The following is a 16,101-nucleotide window of genomic DNA, read 5'->3' on the forward strand; positions in this document are numbered from 1 at the left end:
GTTATTAGACACACAAAGCTGTATTCGAAGTGCAACCAAACCATGAGAAACCAATGAGACATGAGAAAACATGTTGCCATTAAAATGACCGTTTATATAGTAACGTTATAAATTTACATTCACCTAATATTTTAGTATTTTCACATAAGGCTACAGAACTGTGTCTCGTAGCTCTCCCTAGGCAGTCCGTGCGCGCTGATGGGACTCGAGTTTATTCATAAGTACAGGGCAGTCATCTGCCTGCATTTGCGGCATATTATATCAACAGCGCCAGTCAAGCCTGTCGGTGTCTGCGATTCATGTTAACAGGCAATTAATCAGCCGGTTGATTACAGCGCGCGGCGAGCACAGAAGTTGACTAAAGGCGATTGCGACGCTGCTGTGCAATGCCATTCATCAACGAGTGACAGCAGCAACAAAGGCTCGAGCTGGAATGAAGCGAGATGTTTTTGATTAAACGCTTCCAAGGAGATGAACCAAACAAACGTTGCCATGAACGAGTGTGTTTGGTTACAAACACACAGAGGGCAGGGGAAGGCTGCCGGAGCCAGGTGCCGGGCCGGGCTGTTGTGTTTGTGTATGGGACGGTTGCCACGGCAACAGAGGGACCGGCGTCGGCGTCCTGCCTGTCCCCTAGGGGTGACTTCGGACAAATGGACCGCTGTTCTGTACACACGCTGATCTACTGCGGAATATGACAGTAAACAGCGTTCAGCAAAAGGTCGTGTTTTGTCCCTGCTATTATTTTATTTCGTACCACCGTTTACAGCAATAAGAATTGCAGTAACTACGGTTATTTTTCTTGTTTTATACTACAGTCTATGTTATTTTTGGACGTTACCATGGTTACAGTGGCACTTTTTTGGAAGCGAAATAACACAGAAAAAAAAAAAAAAAACACTGGGTTAAACATATGGTTCACTAGATTGGGTTATCTGAAAATTTGTTGGGTCGTTTTTTTTTTTGTTTTTTTTTAGGTCGTTGAGTTATTTTTAGTTTATAACCCAGCAGTTGGACATCAGCTGCAGCCTGATTATGAAAGATATTAATATCGTTTTATGATATAAATATAACTCTTATAATAACATTAAGTAATGTAAACTGAAACGTTAAATATATCCTAAAACCTTTTTTTATATATACCTGCAGGTACTGATAACTTAATTTTACCCCCGGATGCTGAGTGCCAGCAGGCTCCAGTATGATGGATTTATTTGACCAATGTAGCCTACAATAGCTTCATTTTAATTAAACACAATTTCATTAACAACTTCATGGGATTCATGTTTACACGATAACATGATGGATGTGTTTAAGCATGAATGTGAAACAATAATTTATCTCTTTCTGTACTAGTAATGATGCATAATACTATTATGACTATTATGATGCATAATAGTTATTATATATTATATCGACACAATATTTTGTGTGTTGTCTGTTTCAGTCGTGTACATCGGCAGTAAGGTTTTGCTGCAATAAAGTTTGTGTATTTTATTTGTTTTTTAGACCAAAGTACACAAATAAAACTTAAAATAAAACACACCAAAAGATATTTAGTAATGGTTTATACAAAGGCAGTTTCCAGTTTCAGTAACACAGTAAGCTAACTAAAACAAAGATATGACATTGAATTTTTGGAAATAATTTTAGCAAACAGAAGGGTAATATACACATAAAGCTGGTTCACCATTTCATTTGAAGATTGACATTTAACTTTTAGCAATGAATAAAGTTAGAATTTAGATGACTGCAGTTAAGTAAGAATATCAGCAGACATTAGTCAGTAGACATACTCAATTTAATGCGGATGAAAACGAGGTTGTAAGGGAGAGATGTACAGACTTTACAATGGCATGCACTGTAAAGGTTCTGGATCACATAATCTTTTCACAACTCACAACTTTTAAAACTGTTTTTGTCTACTGCAAGTTTTTTTTTTGTTTTTCTATCCCTCACATCCTCGTTTTCATTCCAATCAAAAATTAAATGTGGCACTACCCTAAGTAAGGTCTATACATAGTATGTTAGAAGAAATAAATCTCTTAAAATGGTTCTTGTTCACTTATCTCTCTCTAAAGAATAGTGACGTTCAGATGCACATTTCTCATAGCTATTAAACAGCAACATAATTCAAACAAGTACACTACTTATCTGTTTCCCTTCAACAGAGCCTACTTCTTTATAGAGTATTTATACTTGTTCTTTGAGATTTTCACCTGAAATCCTATTCCCTTCTTACCCTTCTGTCAACTTTCTAATGAAAACTGACTGTAATACTATGTTCTTTATCCTTAAAGACGAACATTTACAACACTTCCTGTGTTACACTGCATAGTGGCTGTGTGATTTTACAGGTCAAAGTTCAAGTTTGGCTTTGGTCCAGATAAGTGCTGATGAAGATGGAGCTCAGAGCTTAGAACATGTTGACATGGAGACAGTGGGGCCTTACTTGGCCTTTGTCTTCTCCTCGTAAGTCCCGGCGTTCTTGTAGGCCCCTACGTAGCCTGTGTGCTCCACAATCTCCTCCCGCCCACCTTTTCCTCTGCCTTTCCCACTCTCATCAAAGCGCTCCTTGTGTGAGCCCGTATATTTAGATGTGTCGGTTAACCTATCCACTGCAGCAGTTTTTGCCACTTTCTAGAATGGTTAAAAAAAGAAACATACAAATGAATAAGAAAGAGAGAGAGAGAGAGAGAGAGAAAGAGAGAGAGAGAGAGAGAGAGAGAGAGAGAGAGAGAGAGAGAGAGAGAGAGAGAGAGAGAGAGAGAGAGAGAGAGAGAGAGAGAGAGAGAGAGAGAAAATGATATCATAATTCGTTAGAAAGTAATATCATAAAAAGAAAATCACTTTTAAAAATGGAAACTAGAAATTACCCATAAAATGTGCTTCATCAAACTAGCATTGTTGTTTCATCAGATGATCTGATACCAATCTGTTTCAGCCTGCCCCAGCAGAACCTTTTCCGTCAATAGCATATGCATCACATATTCCTGCAACTCCTTTTGAACTTTTAACTAGTTGCCAGAATTGATGTATTGCTGTTTGATTTGTTACTGCCCTCTAGTGTTGAACCGACTGAGGAATGATGTGGTAGTACCTTTTTTGTGTTTCTCAATCTTGCTCTTGGAGGCCCACCAACACTACTGATTTAGGTGTCTCACTAATTTGACGCCCAGTCGAGTTCATGGGGCGCTCTACAAATGAAATGATGAGTTGAATTATGTGTTAGATGCAGGAGACATTCAAAATGTGCAGTGTTGAGGGACCTTCTTGAGCAACAACTGCTTGGCAATTCTTGGTTTATCTAACATTTTTAAATTTCAGGTAATACACTCACACATTTCTGTCACAACAAAGTTGAGGTAGCCTAATAACTAGTTGAATTAGAATCGATTTGCAGTGTGATGAAATGGCAAACCAATAACTGTTCTTTCTTTCTTGCTTTTTTTCTTGTTTTATGTACACTACCATTCAAAAGTTTGGGGTCTGTAAGATTTTTTGGGAAAAAAAATTGGCTGCATTTATTTGATAAAAACAATAATATTGTGAAATATTTTTACAATTTAAATTAAATTGTTTTTATTTGAATATATGTTAAAATGTAATTTATTCCTGCGATGCCAAATATTACGCTAAATATTCAGCAGCTCAAGTCTTCAGTGTCACATGATCCTTCAGTAATCATTGTAATATGCTGATTTGCTCCTCAAGAAACATTTCTTATTATTAGCAATGTTGAAAACAGTTGTGCTGCTTAACATTTTTTGGAAACCCTGATACATTTTTCCAGGATGCTTTGATGAATAGAAAGAACATTTATTTGAATTAGAAATCTGTTGAAAAAAAATGATTGTGTATAACAGTAATGTATTGAATTGATAACATTGATTTTTATGCCGCCTTGTGTACAGTTTAGTCACGCTAATTTATGTCAAAATTAATTTCCAAGTTTTCATACAAAAATACCTTAAATTATTGTTTTTAAATGGTTGCCTTACCGTTACACCAACGTTGGTAGGATCTTTGCCTTCAATTAGCTTATATATAGACTGCAATGCCTCCTCTTTGCTCTGACCTTTGAACCTCTTTGGGGCCAGTTCTTCTAGAGCTCTCTGGAACTCCTCATATGTAATAACCCGAGATGTCTTTGCTCTGAATCATAATATATTATGTGATTATATTGTGTGCACAATAACAAAAATATATATTACAATTTGTTAAAATTTAAAGTCTCCAGAACAAAAAAAAAAAAAAAATGAAAAACTCACTTGACTTTAGTGAAGACAATATCTACATCGGTGCTGGTGACATTCTTGCCATCAGTGACTTTGCAGTCTTTGCACAGCTTAGCCCAGTTTTTCCCATTCAGCTCCTTCCCAGTGGCTTTGGTGTCACCATGAACAGCAAACTTCTTAAAGGAGCTCAGAAGCTGGTCCATGTCTGTGCTTTCTGCCATATTGGGTATTCTGCTAAACAAATAGTAAGACTATGACCTAATGGAACAATTTCTCTAGAAAAAGAGGTGTTTTAACTGACCATATAAGTCATCTGCAATAGACATGATAAACAGACAAAAAAGATGAAAGAGAAGGCAGATTAATGTGGTACACTAAAAATAATTATTGCACTGTATTATAATCTTCAGAATCTCAGATGTGTATTATACAGTACATGTACTGATAACGTCTAGTCTCGGTCTGTACAGATGAGGTTGAGCCCAGACAATTAAGTACCTTAAACTCAGATTTAGCCTGTCTAAATGATCCAAGTTATCTGCATTATCTAAACTATCCTGTCATTATAGCTTTGAGATATTTTACTAGCCTAACTGTCTTCTTGTTGCAGAGTTTTGGCAAACTTCTTCAGCAGGTCACCCTCTTTTCCATTGCGTTTTGAATGGCCTGAATGAATAAAATACCAACTAAAGCACCAGCCAAAAGTAACACATTAGGTGTATGTGGAACGACAGAGCCTGGTGTAAAATTTAAGGGCCATAAGGATTGAGCTAATGAGGTGATTAGCAGCACTCGGCAGACTGCTAATTATTCATTCAACACAAATAACATGGATGTTAGAATTTCCTAGACATTTTCAGACAGCCTCTTTGCTTCCCTCTTTCCTTCCTTCATAATTCTGTATTTTTCTATTTTCTTTCTTTCGAGTGCATGAGTGAGGCCGATTCCAGAATTTCTTGGTGTGTCTGCACAGCCCAGCCATTGTCAATGGAGGCGAGAGTTGGTATGTGGATGATGTGTCTTGGAGTTATTGTGGAATGTTTCAGATGGATGTCAGAAGTTTGGCAACTGATGGCCTCATGGAGAGGTGATGAGTGTACAGCAGCGGTGGGTGGGCTTGCCCTGGCTTCAACTCCAACTCCTTCAGCCTTCTGTAGTCTCCTCTCAGCTCACACACAATGACTTAAGTGTTACATAAAATAGTCTCTTATGCTCACCAAGGCTAGATTTATTTGGCCAAAAATACAGTAAAAACAAGGGCTGTTTTCGACTAAGGATTTTCATAGTCGAATCTGATTCGTAAGATTTTGCCGTAGTCGACTGATAGTCGAACCTTTTTTTTTTCTTTTTTTTTTAGATAGCAGCTAGATTTTTTCCATTTCAAACAAAAGAGCTAAAAAACACATATATATCACACATATATCATAACATTTCATAAACATGAGGAGCAATATGAGAGAGAAATTTGGTCTCACGGCCATGAGAACCGCGTGGAGTCAACTCACAGCCGCTCCGCTGCTCTGCTGAAAATGTGAAGCAGAAACGATTAATATCAGATAACGTCCATAATAATTGGACTCTGGGTTCGATTTTTTGACCATTTTCAGTGGTTATGAGGAGCAATATGAGAGGGAAATTTGGTAATCGTTGTTTAGGTACATTAAACAACGTAAAGCTTTTTAACGCACATGAGAACCGTGTGGAGTCAGCTTTTTAACGCACATGAGAACCGTGTGGAGTCAACTCACAGCCGCTCCGCAGCCCTGCTGAAAATGTGAAGCAGATTTTTGAATACATTTTAATTTATTTACATTAGTAAGCTACAGGACATGGTCTTTCAAAACATGACCTGCGCGAAAGCGAAAAAATAAAATAAAAATGGTACCCAGCCCTTCTGAAAATGCGAATGCGTCTCTGTCCCCAGCACATTTCAAACCAAACTGACGCCCATGTATTCGACTATGAGGTTCATAGTCGAATCAGACCTCTCCGAATCGAATCGTCGAATCCTCGACTATTAGAAGTCAGCCCTAAAAAACAGTAATATTGTGAAATACTATAATTAAAAATAAGAGTTTTTTTATATTAAAGGGTCAGTTCTCCCAAAATTTTAAATTATGTCATTAATTACTCACCCTCGTGTTGTTGATCTTTGGCACACACAAAGATCTTTTTGATGAAATCTGAGAGCTCTCCATTGACAGCTACACAACTACCACTTTGAAGCTTCATAAAGTTCATAAAGAGATCGTAAAACTAATCCATATGAATTGAGCGGTTTAGACCAAATTTTTTGAAGAGACACGATCGCTTTATATGATGAACACATTTAATTTAGGCTTTTATTCACGTTTAAAGATTGATCAGCGAACATAAACAGAAGCTCAACCGAACCTGCTGGACGCATAAGAACAAACCTCTTGCTGAAGCTCAAACGTGCTAACATAATAATGAACCTCATTGGTTCTCGCACATCAAGCAAACTGGCTTGAGCTTCCGTTTATCATTATAACTGATGTGTGAGTTGATGAATGTTTATATGTAAATACAAGCCTAAACTAAATTTGTTCATCATACTGTATATTGCGTCTCTTCAGAAAATTTGGACTAAACCACTCAACTCATATGGATTAGTTTTACCATCTCTTTATTAAGCTTTTGCTGCGTCAAAGTGGTAGTTGTGTAGACTGTCAATGGAGGGACAGAAATCACTCAAATTTAATCAAAAATATCTTCATTTGTGTTCCGAAGACAAACAAAAGTCTTACGGGTTTGGAACGACATAAGCGTGAGTAATTAATGACAGAATTTTCATTTTTGGGTAAACTAACCCTTTAATAGATTTTAAAATGTGATTTATTCCTGTGATGACAAAGCTGAATTTTCAGCAGCCATTACTCGTCTCATCACATGATCCAGCATATCCCAAATATGCTGATTTGGTAAGAAATATTTCTTATTGTTCTTAATGTTGAAAACAGTTATGATGCTTAATATTTTTGATGGGATAAAAATGTTCAGGATTCTTTGATGGATAGAAAGTTTAATTAGAAATCTTTGGTAATACAAATGTCTTTACTGTCAATTTCGATCAATTTAATGTGTCCTTGCTGAATAAAAATCTAAATTTCTATCACAAAAAATCTTACTGACTTTTGAATAGTGGTGTTCATTTAAGAGTAAATTTGTTATTTCAGTATTTGTTAAGGATAATTAACCCAAAATTGTTGCATAATGTTGTAATCATCACTGGTTTGGCAAACAGTTCTTCAGTCATTGAACCATCGAAGTCATCGCATTTTATATGTCGTCATGCTTAACATGTTGCACATGTGTGCTGTGTTTTTCCCTAATGTGAGGGATCATGTGCAAGCTGCTGCTGAGGTTATTCCCACACAGGCGGCTGAATAAAGACATCATTGTATGAGCCTCACCCTTATAACACACATGCAAAGGCAGCCGTCCACATAAACACACATTGCCCTCCTCCCAAGAGATCCCCTCACGCAGGACACGACTTTTTGGAAGTGTCTATGGAAAATTACCATTGTATTAAAGAGGGAAACAGAGACACTTACCCACCCATCCAGACAAAACACACAAACATACAGTAGACTCATCAAAATAACAAAGGCATTTCCTGAAGACTTTCTGAACAGATCTCAATCTTTCTCTGCTTCAGCCCAGGAGTTTTATAGCTAATCCTTCTTTGTGGTCCTGCCTGCACGATATCTGTATTCCCCACGCAACATGTTTTTTCACACTTATTCTGTATTTCATACTGGCATATAATAGACAAAATATGTGATACGCACTGCATAAACCAGCTGATATATATGAAATATAACTGATATAGACAACTTAAAGAGTGTTTACTTTTTGATCAGACAGACAGCAACCCTATAATTAACTGGATGATGTCAGCAGTGTTTTGTTCAACAATTATATGAATAGCATCAGTTTGTGCCAATTTGCCACCAGGAAAACTTCATGCAGTAAATACAGCCTATAATAATTGCAATCTAAATCATTTTAGTGACAATTGTAATTATCCAAACATGATTTCATCTTCTGGCACTTGATGGCCCTTAGTCACACTGCAGATGTTGCAGTTAGAACGTGTTACTTACTGTTATTTAAAACAGTTTATTGCAATTAAAACATGTTCTTTTTTGTCCATTTCACTTGTGTGTTATATATTTATGATCAGTAGAAGGAGAAAAAATAGCAACATTTAAAAAATGCATTATAGCAACGAATGCAATTGTTGCAACTTCAAATGTAGGCTATGGATGTTTGTTCAGGGGTTCAAAATAAATCAAAAATTCTTGAAATACCACCACTTTGAATTTATGTCAATTTACTCACTGAAGTCACACTCCACAGTGCAGCAATGCCCATATGCAGCATGCCATTAACAGTTTCAGTATGTAAACCACAGATGCTGTGTACCAATGCATGGAATATTATGGGTTTGTATGATGTAATGAGTGCAAGCATATAGCAAATAAGATGAGTGCATGTACTGTATGCATGTTCACAGGTGTGGAGTGCATTTGCTTACGAAGAGCATTCTATCACATTAGTAGCAGTGAAATCACTCTTACCTGTGCTACTGACTTCCAGCTGCTGGCAATCCACACACATGCACACACACTCCCTGGTCTGCACAACTTCTGTCCTCTCTTTCTCTTTCTCTGTCTGTCATGTTACTCCCTTCTGAAATGGGCTTTAAAAGGCTGAGGGCTTGTTATCATCTGTTTATTCCTGTATCCATGGAGACGTCCTGTTTAACATCAAGGGATGGCTATAAAAGAGAGAGAGAGAGAGAGAGAGAGAGAGAGAGAGAGAGAGAGAGAGAGAGAGAGAGAGAGAGCAGTTGTGTGTGTGTGTGTGTGTGTGTGTGTGTGTGTGTGTGTGTGTGTGTGTGTGTGTGTGTGTGTGTGTGTGTGTGTGTGTATGTGTGTGAGTGTGTGTGTGTGTGTGTGTGTGTGTGTGGGAATATATAGAGAGAGAGGGGGAGAGGGAGAGAAAGAGAGCCTACTCAAGTTGTAGTGACCAGTGTCATTTATCAGTCGGGGTGAACTGGAAGCTTGAGCATTGCAACATAGAGAAACCAGGAAAAGACTTAAGCATTTGTGTTTTGTTTGTGGTTTGTGTTTATCCTCTGTTTTGCCGTGTTGTGCTTGTATGTAAAAGTGAAAGAAGAGAGCGAGGAATGCGATTCATCCAGCACGACATGCGTTAGTGTCCGTATGTGAGAATGTTCATCCAATACTGCCTGTGTGTGTGTGTGTGTGTGTGTGTGTGTGTGTGTGTGTGTGTGTGTGTGTGTGTCCATATAGCTACACTTTGGAACGAGATTCGTCCCCAGAAGTGCTCAAGCCAAATCTGACAAAACCTCTATTTGGGGACATTCAGGAAAATCTTCATTTGTAAAAAAATATTTAAAAGAAGTAAACCTTTTAAAAGTTGCAATGGAATAGGTGTATTGGCATATATTTTATCTTGTTTTATCTATGTCTTTTCTTTTGTATTGTGGCATATCTCAGTCTACAATATTAGTGAAAAAGAAAAAAAATGTCGGGTGGGGACCTGGTTCTATCCATCATCTGTTTATCGGATGGAGGCATATTTGCAATGCTTGAAGTCGATTGTAGGAAGGACTTAATGTTGTAAGAGGACTAAAATGGTTGGAGAAATCTGGCATTTGTCACCAGAGGGACGTCTGTCATTTCACCAGGGATGCACAGTATATATATACAGTGAGGAAAATAAGTATTTGAACACCCTGCTATTTTGCAAGTTCTCCCACTTGAAAATCATGGAGGGGTCTGGAATTGTCATCGTAGGTGCATGTCCACTGTGAGAGACATAATCTAAAAAAAAAATCCAGAAATCACAATATATGATTTTTTAACTATTTATTTGTATGATACAGCTGCAAATAAGTATTTGAACACCTGTCTATCAGCTAGAATTCTGACCCTCAAAGACCTGTTAGTCTACCTTTAAAATGTCCACCTCCACTCCATTTATTATCCTAAATTAGATGCACCTGTTCGAGGTCGTTAGCTGCATAAAGACACCTGTCCACCACATACAATCAGTAAGAATCCAACTACTAACATGGCCAAGACCAAAGAGCTGTCCAAAGACACTAGAGACAAAATTGTTCACCTCCACAAGGCTGGAAAGGGCTACGGGGAAATTGCCAAGCAGCTTGGTGAAAAAAGGTCCACTGTTGGAGCAATCATTAGAAAATGGAAGAAGCTAAACATGACTGTCAATCTCCCTTGGACTGGGGCTCCATGCAGGATCTCACCTCGTGGGGTCTCAATGATCCTAAGAAAGGTGAGAAATCAGCCCAGAACTACACGGGAGGAGCTGGTCAATGACCTGAAAAGAGCTGGGACCACCGTTTCCAAGGTTACTGTTGGTAATACACTAAGACGTCATGGTTTGAAATCATGCATGGCACGGAAGGTTCCCCTGCTTAAACCAGCACATGTCAAGGCCCGTCTTAAGTTTGCCAATGACCATTTGGATGATCATGGGAGAAAGTCATGTGGTCAGATGAGACCAAAATAGAACTTTTTGGTCATAATTCCACTAAACGTGTTCGGAGGAAGAAGAATGATGAGTACCATCCCAAGAACACCATCCCTACTGTGAAGCATAGGGGTGGTAGCATCATGCTTTGGGGGTGTTTTTCTGCACATGGGACAGGGCGACTGCACTGTATTAAGGAGAGGATGACCGGGGCCATGTATTGCGAGATTTTGGGGAACAACCTCCTTCCCTCAGTTAGAGCATTGAAGATGGGTCGAGGCTGGGTCTTAATGACCCGAAGCACACAGCCAGGATAACCAAGGAATGGCTCTGTAAGAAGCATATCAAGGTTCTGGTCTAGCCAGTCTCCAGACCTAAACCCAATAGAGAATATTTGGAGGGAGCTCAAACTCCGTGTTTCTCAGCGACAGCCCAGAAACCTGACTGATCTAGAGAAGATCTGTGTGGAGGAGTGGGCCAAAATCCCTCCTGCAGTGTGTGCAAACCTGGTGAAAAACTACAGGAAACGTTTGACCTCTGTAATTGCAAACAAAGGCTACTGTACCAAATATTAACATTGATTTTCTCAGGTGTTCAAATACTTATTTGCAGCTGTATCACACAAATAAATAGTTAAAAAATCATACATTGTGATTTCTGGAGTTTTTTTTTAGATTATGTCTCTCACAGTGGACATGCACCTACGATGACAATTTCAGACCCCTCCATGATTTCCAAGTGGGAGAACTTGCAAAATAGCAGGGTGTTCAAATACTTATTTTCCTCACTGTATGTATATATATATATATATATATATATATATATATATATATATATATATATAATATATTACAGTAAGATCAATAACATGCATTTAGAAAATAGATGAATTTTCATTTCAAGCCTACTTTAACACAATACTCTGGAATAATTTATTCTGACTGGTCAATAGGAGCATTCATCATTCAAACATTTTTAAATAATTACCATTTTAATTAAAATCATAAAAATAATTTCAGCTCAAATCAATATTTTATGTCCAAGAATTTATTTATTTAGGCAGCCATAATAAGTATAATAATGTACAATCAGAAGGCCATTATTTAATAATAAACCCGTCAGGGTGATTTGAGACCCTGATCGGCCTGTTGGGATTAATTTACAATAACTGACTCTACATTATCCCTTCCATGTAGTTTATCTCAGGTGCAGCTGAATCTCACAGAAGGCCATTCTGAAGATGGCCAGACAGGTTTTTTGGGGGTTTTTGTTTTTTATATATTTTATATATTTATATATTTGAGCCTTTAAAACAGTTTGTACCAGTACATTATGGTTGAACCATTGATCAACATAAATACATGACAAATATTTGGAGTATGTAAAATTTCATGGCAATAACATACAACATCAGTTTAAATGAACTGAATAATTCAGGCTCATATAGGAGTGCGATGGATAATGTGCCTTTCCAGTTCTATTATAGTAAACCAAACTGTTTGCCAAACGCTGACTTTAACTCTTTATACATACAAAGAGCACTTTTGTTCATTTGCTGAATCATGGTGTGGAAAGATTTACAGTTACGCTCTATGATTAGCTTTACATTCAGATTTTTGGAGAGAGAAGGTTGTTTAAACTGCTTTGCATTCATCTTTCCACAGCTGTGCCACTGTGTTTTTGAAGCCCTGGCATTCTCATCGCTGCACACAGCTGCTTTTTTTTTTTTTGTTTTTTTTTTTTTGTTTACCGTGTAATACAATCATCTCAATATTAGGCTAGGTTTCCTGATTTAAAAACAAAAAGGAAAAATATGAACAAAAAAACATGTATATTTTAAAAATATTTACTATAAATGAGTAATTTAAATATTTATCATTTTGTTGTTATTTTTTTATTTTGGGTGTTTTATTTTTCATCATGACAATTCGATTAGCATCGAAAGCTGCACTTCTAAAAAAGATGGTTCTTTAAAAGTTCTTTAACAGTTCTATTTAGTACCGTATCGTCCTGAAGAACCCTTTATATGCTGAAATGGTTCTTTGTGTTTGAGTTTAGGGCTCTTTAATCCCTTTTTTTTTTTTTTTATCTGTAACTTTCAAAGCCTCCTCATTACTGATTTTCTGGAGCTCAGCTAACTACAGTTACTACACAGACTGTAAACATACTCTCAACAGGTAAATTATTTATTTCTTAAAATGTCCTGGGTTCATCAAATACATTGTGGGTATAATGTGTGATAATGCAAATATTTTGAGAGTTTATGTGTGTATACTAAGAAAATTTCTAAAGGAACTTTGGAGCTTTGCCATTCCAAAAAGAGATCTGATGATCTTTCATCACTCACTCGGACAGATTACATTACAGTTGCCTTCACCAGAAACAGCATTGAGGCATACGAGAAAGGAAAACTGCATACCATGGCAATACATAGGATGTGTGGTGTGTATTTAAGAGAAAAGGATTTAGATGTGTCCATATAACTGGGATTAAAGCCATTAAAAACTAAGAATATCTTAGTCAGAGTCTCCAGTCGTCTTTATTTTAATTTTATAGTCTCCTTTATGAAGGAAAACAAACAGAATCCTGAATCTTCTGTAATCACAAAAAGACAGGTAATTATTTTAAAGGGTTAATTTTTTCAAAAAATTTAAATTCTGTCATGAATTACTCGCCTTCATGTTCTAAAGCCGTAAGACTTTTGTTCATCTTCGGAACACAAATGAAGATTTTTTTTATGAAATCTGAGAGCTTCCTGTTCCTCCATTGACAGACTACGCAACTACCACTTTTAAGCCCCATAAAGGCAGTAAAGACATTATAAAAGACTGTAATCCATGTGACTCCAGTGGTTAAACCTCAGTTTTATAAAGTGAAGCGAGTGCTCTGTTTGTGCAAAAAACATAATTTACCAGCTTATTTACAAAATATTAATTTCCAACGCATGTTAACGCAACAACGTCTGCTCTCAAGTCAACACAACACACCTGCGTTGTGGTGCTTTCGTGAATGTGTTGGAGATGAATATTTTGTAAATAAAGTGGTAAATTGTGTTGTTGTTGTTTTTTGCGCAAACAAAGCACTCTTATCAAGTCAATAAAGCTGAGAAACACTGATTTAGAAAATGCTTTTTTGGTGGTGCCCCCCTTTGAAAGTGGAAAGCCACTGCATTCACGGCACATTTATGAGAGTGGCACACATTATGCTTGTATTTTGGCTTTGAGAACAATAGCTCATCCACAGCATGAGCTTAAAATGCCTAGCCAATAAACACCTGACCATACGTTTTTCTGGCCATGAAAACCGTTCACATCCTGAAATATATATAAAAAAAATCTCATACGCACACTCTGTTATAGACATTATCATTTAATATGGAAACATGCTGGATTGTATTATTTCTTTCTGTAAAAACAATGATTTCGAACCTACAGATGTGTAACATGCACTTATAGCCCTATTAACTGAACTTTTATGTTTCAATAAAGTGTTGAGTGATGTCTGTTACACATTGAGCGGCTAAGGCACACACTGTAAATCTCAAAATCTGTATGACCTTTTGATGATTGACACATTTAGTGGGTGTATGCGAGTTGTCATGGAAACACTTTGTTGTGATATCAAACTTCACAGAGCAAAATGGTGTGCAGAAAGTGAACGGCAGTAGCTTTCAATGTGTGACATTTACTGTGCACAACATGCCAAACAAACTGAACACTTGCACCACAGCATTTCAGCGCATCAGATGGGACGTGACATGCGTTTACCACATTGTTGTTTTACTGTTTTACTCTCATTTTCAGCACCTCTTTATCACCCATAAAAAGAGCAGTTATTATTCATACACGCAACAAATACATTTTATCCACACATACAAATTGAAAACAGGAAAGTTTTTGTTTTTCTAACAACTTTTCTCAAGTCTGTCTCGTCACTGTTGGTTTTAAGTAGGCTATGCATCATCCATTTGGAATAATTCATCATCTTTACTCTAGTTGCATGAATCAATGTGCATGCAAGGAAATGGTCAGCAGATGGATGATTGCTGGGCTGCTGCAGTCCAAAAATATCATGTAACCTACTCTTCCTTCTCTTCCTATTCTCATTTGCTTTATTTACTTAGCTGCTTTTCTATGTAAACTAATGTTTCTTCATTTTCAGCTCAGTTAATGCTGTGAAAGGAGAGAAACCCATAGCCAACAGGAAACAGATGTGCACCTCAGAACAAAAGGTCTGTGGCTGTGGGTTTCGGTATGATGAAAAGAACCAACTCTTATTCCACCACCAACCACCGTTCATTAAGGTAGCTTTTTTTTTTTTTTGCATTACAGAATATGAAGTGTGTGCTGTGTTTTCGAAACCTGCATGTATGTGTGACCATTAAATAAAGTAGCCTCTTTTACAATGACCACTGGTTAATGAACACAAACTGTGGGAAAATCTGAGAGATGTGGGGGAGCCCTGGAGGGTCAAACTAATGGCATCAAACAGCACTCACTTCATATTTCAGCTTTTGTTTTAACCGTTGTCATAGAGACGATTGCTGCTAGAATGGCTTATTTTCTTTCCTTTTTTTCTGGTTAAGGACTACAGATGATGAGGTCACTGTTGGAAATGAATGAAACAGACTGAGAGACATTGATAAGTGAAAGGACACACTGTTCTGTTTAACCACTCTGCCTGTCAAACCTACCTCAACTGCATGTCGAGGATATTGCTTATTTATCTGCTATATTGACTGAATTGAAGTAAACCTGTTCAGAACAAAGGTAGGGGTGAAACTGATATTTGCAGCAATATATGGTATACATCTACAGATTTTTATCACTTTACATGAGTATACAGTTGGATTTACTATATCCAAATCCTACTTGATATAGCTATAGGCGATAATGCTACACTGTAAAAAATTTCTAACCCTCCCAAATAAAAATTTCAAGTGACCGATAACATCTACATTTTTCAATTGGCCCAAGTGAAATTCTGTACATTTAATTTTATAATATTTTGAATTTCACTTGGGCCAATTGAAAAATTTAGATGTTATCGGTCACTTGAAATTTGTGATTTGAGAGGGTTAGAAATGTTTTACAGTGTATATACAGTATTACAAGAGTGTACTGTATATGGGTGGGTTATATTTATGTATATTTATGTGGTGATATTGAATATTATGAAACCTGTAAGGTTTGTTCAATAAAATTTGTGTTCAATAAAAACATTTTAATGAACACAAATTGTATTGAATCACATACAATAACAATGTTGTTTTCCAAAAGAAAGAAAAAAATGACAAATTATTACTTAATTG

The 16,101-nt window shown here is 37.0% G+C and overlaps 1 protein-coding gene across 2 annotated transcripts; it reads right to left on the reverse strand.

Annotated features, from left to right (window-relative positions):
* Positions 1-975: 975 nt before the first annotated feature.
* On the reverse strand, positions 976-9,217 carry tppp3 (tubulin polymerization-promoting protein family member 3). 2 transcript variants are annotated; one of them, XM_081359742.1, is made up of 4 exons: positions 8,846-9,217; positions 4,272-4,469; positions 4,002-4,155; positions 976-2,640 (listed from the first exon to the last, which is right to left on the reverse strand). In XM_081359742.1, the coding sequence occupies exons 2-4, from the start codon at positions 4,457-4,459 to the stop codon at positions 2,449-2,451; spliced, it is 534 nt and encodes a 177-aa protein (XP_081215868.1). In that variant the 5' UTR covers positions 4,460-4,469; positions 8,846-9,217; the 3' UTR covers positions 976-2,448. The 2 variants fall into 2 exon arrangements, with proteins under 2 accessions (XP_081215868.1, XP_081215867.1); XM_081359741.1 differs by having other exon boundaries at positions 982-2,640; positions 4,272-4,472; positions 8,846-8,962.
* Positions 9,218-16,101: the final 6,884 nt, after the last annotated feature.

The sequence above is a fragment of the Scardinius erythrophthalmus genome (assembly GCF_964197995.2).
Source record: "Scardinius erythrophthalmus genome assembly, chromosome: 2".
Lineage (NCBI taxonomy): Eukaryota > Metazoa > Chordata > Actinopteri > Cypriniformes > Leuciscidae > Scardinius > Scardinius erythrophthalmus.

Bases quoted from the DNA above. Each gene is read 5' to 3' on its own strand.
- tppp3 (XM_081359742.1), bottom strand. From the start codon at position 4,459: ATGGCAGAAAGCACAGACATGGACCAGCTTCTGAGCTCCTTTAAGAAG. The intron at 4,156-4,271 runs GTGAGTTTTTCA...ATTATGATTCAG, and splicing joins ATTGTCTTCACTAAAGTCAA to AGCAAAGACATCTCGGGTTA. The intron at 2,641-4,001 runs GTAAGGCAACCA...TAACCATTCTAG, and splicing joins CTACCAACGTTGGTGTAACG to AAAGTGGCAAAAACTGCTGC.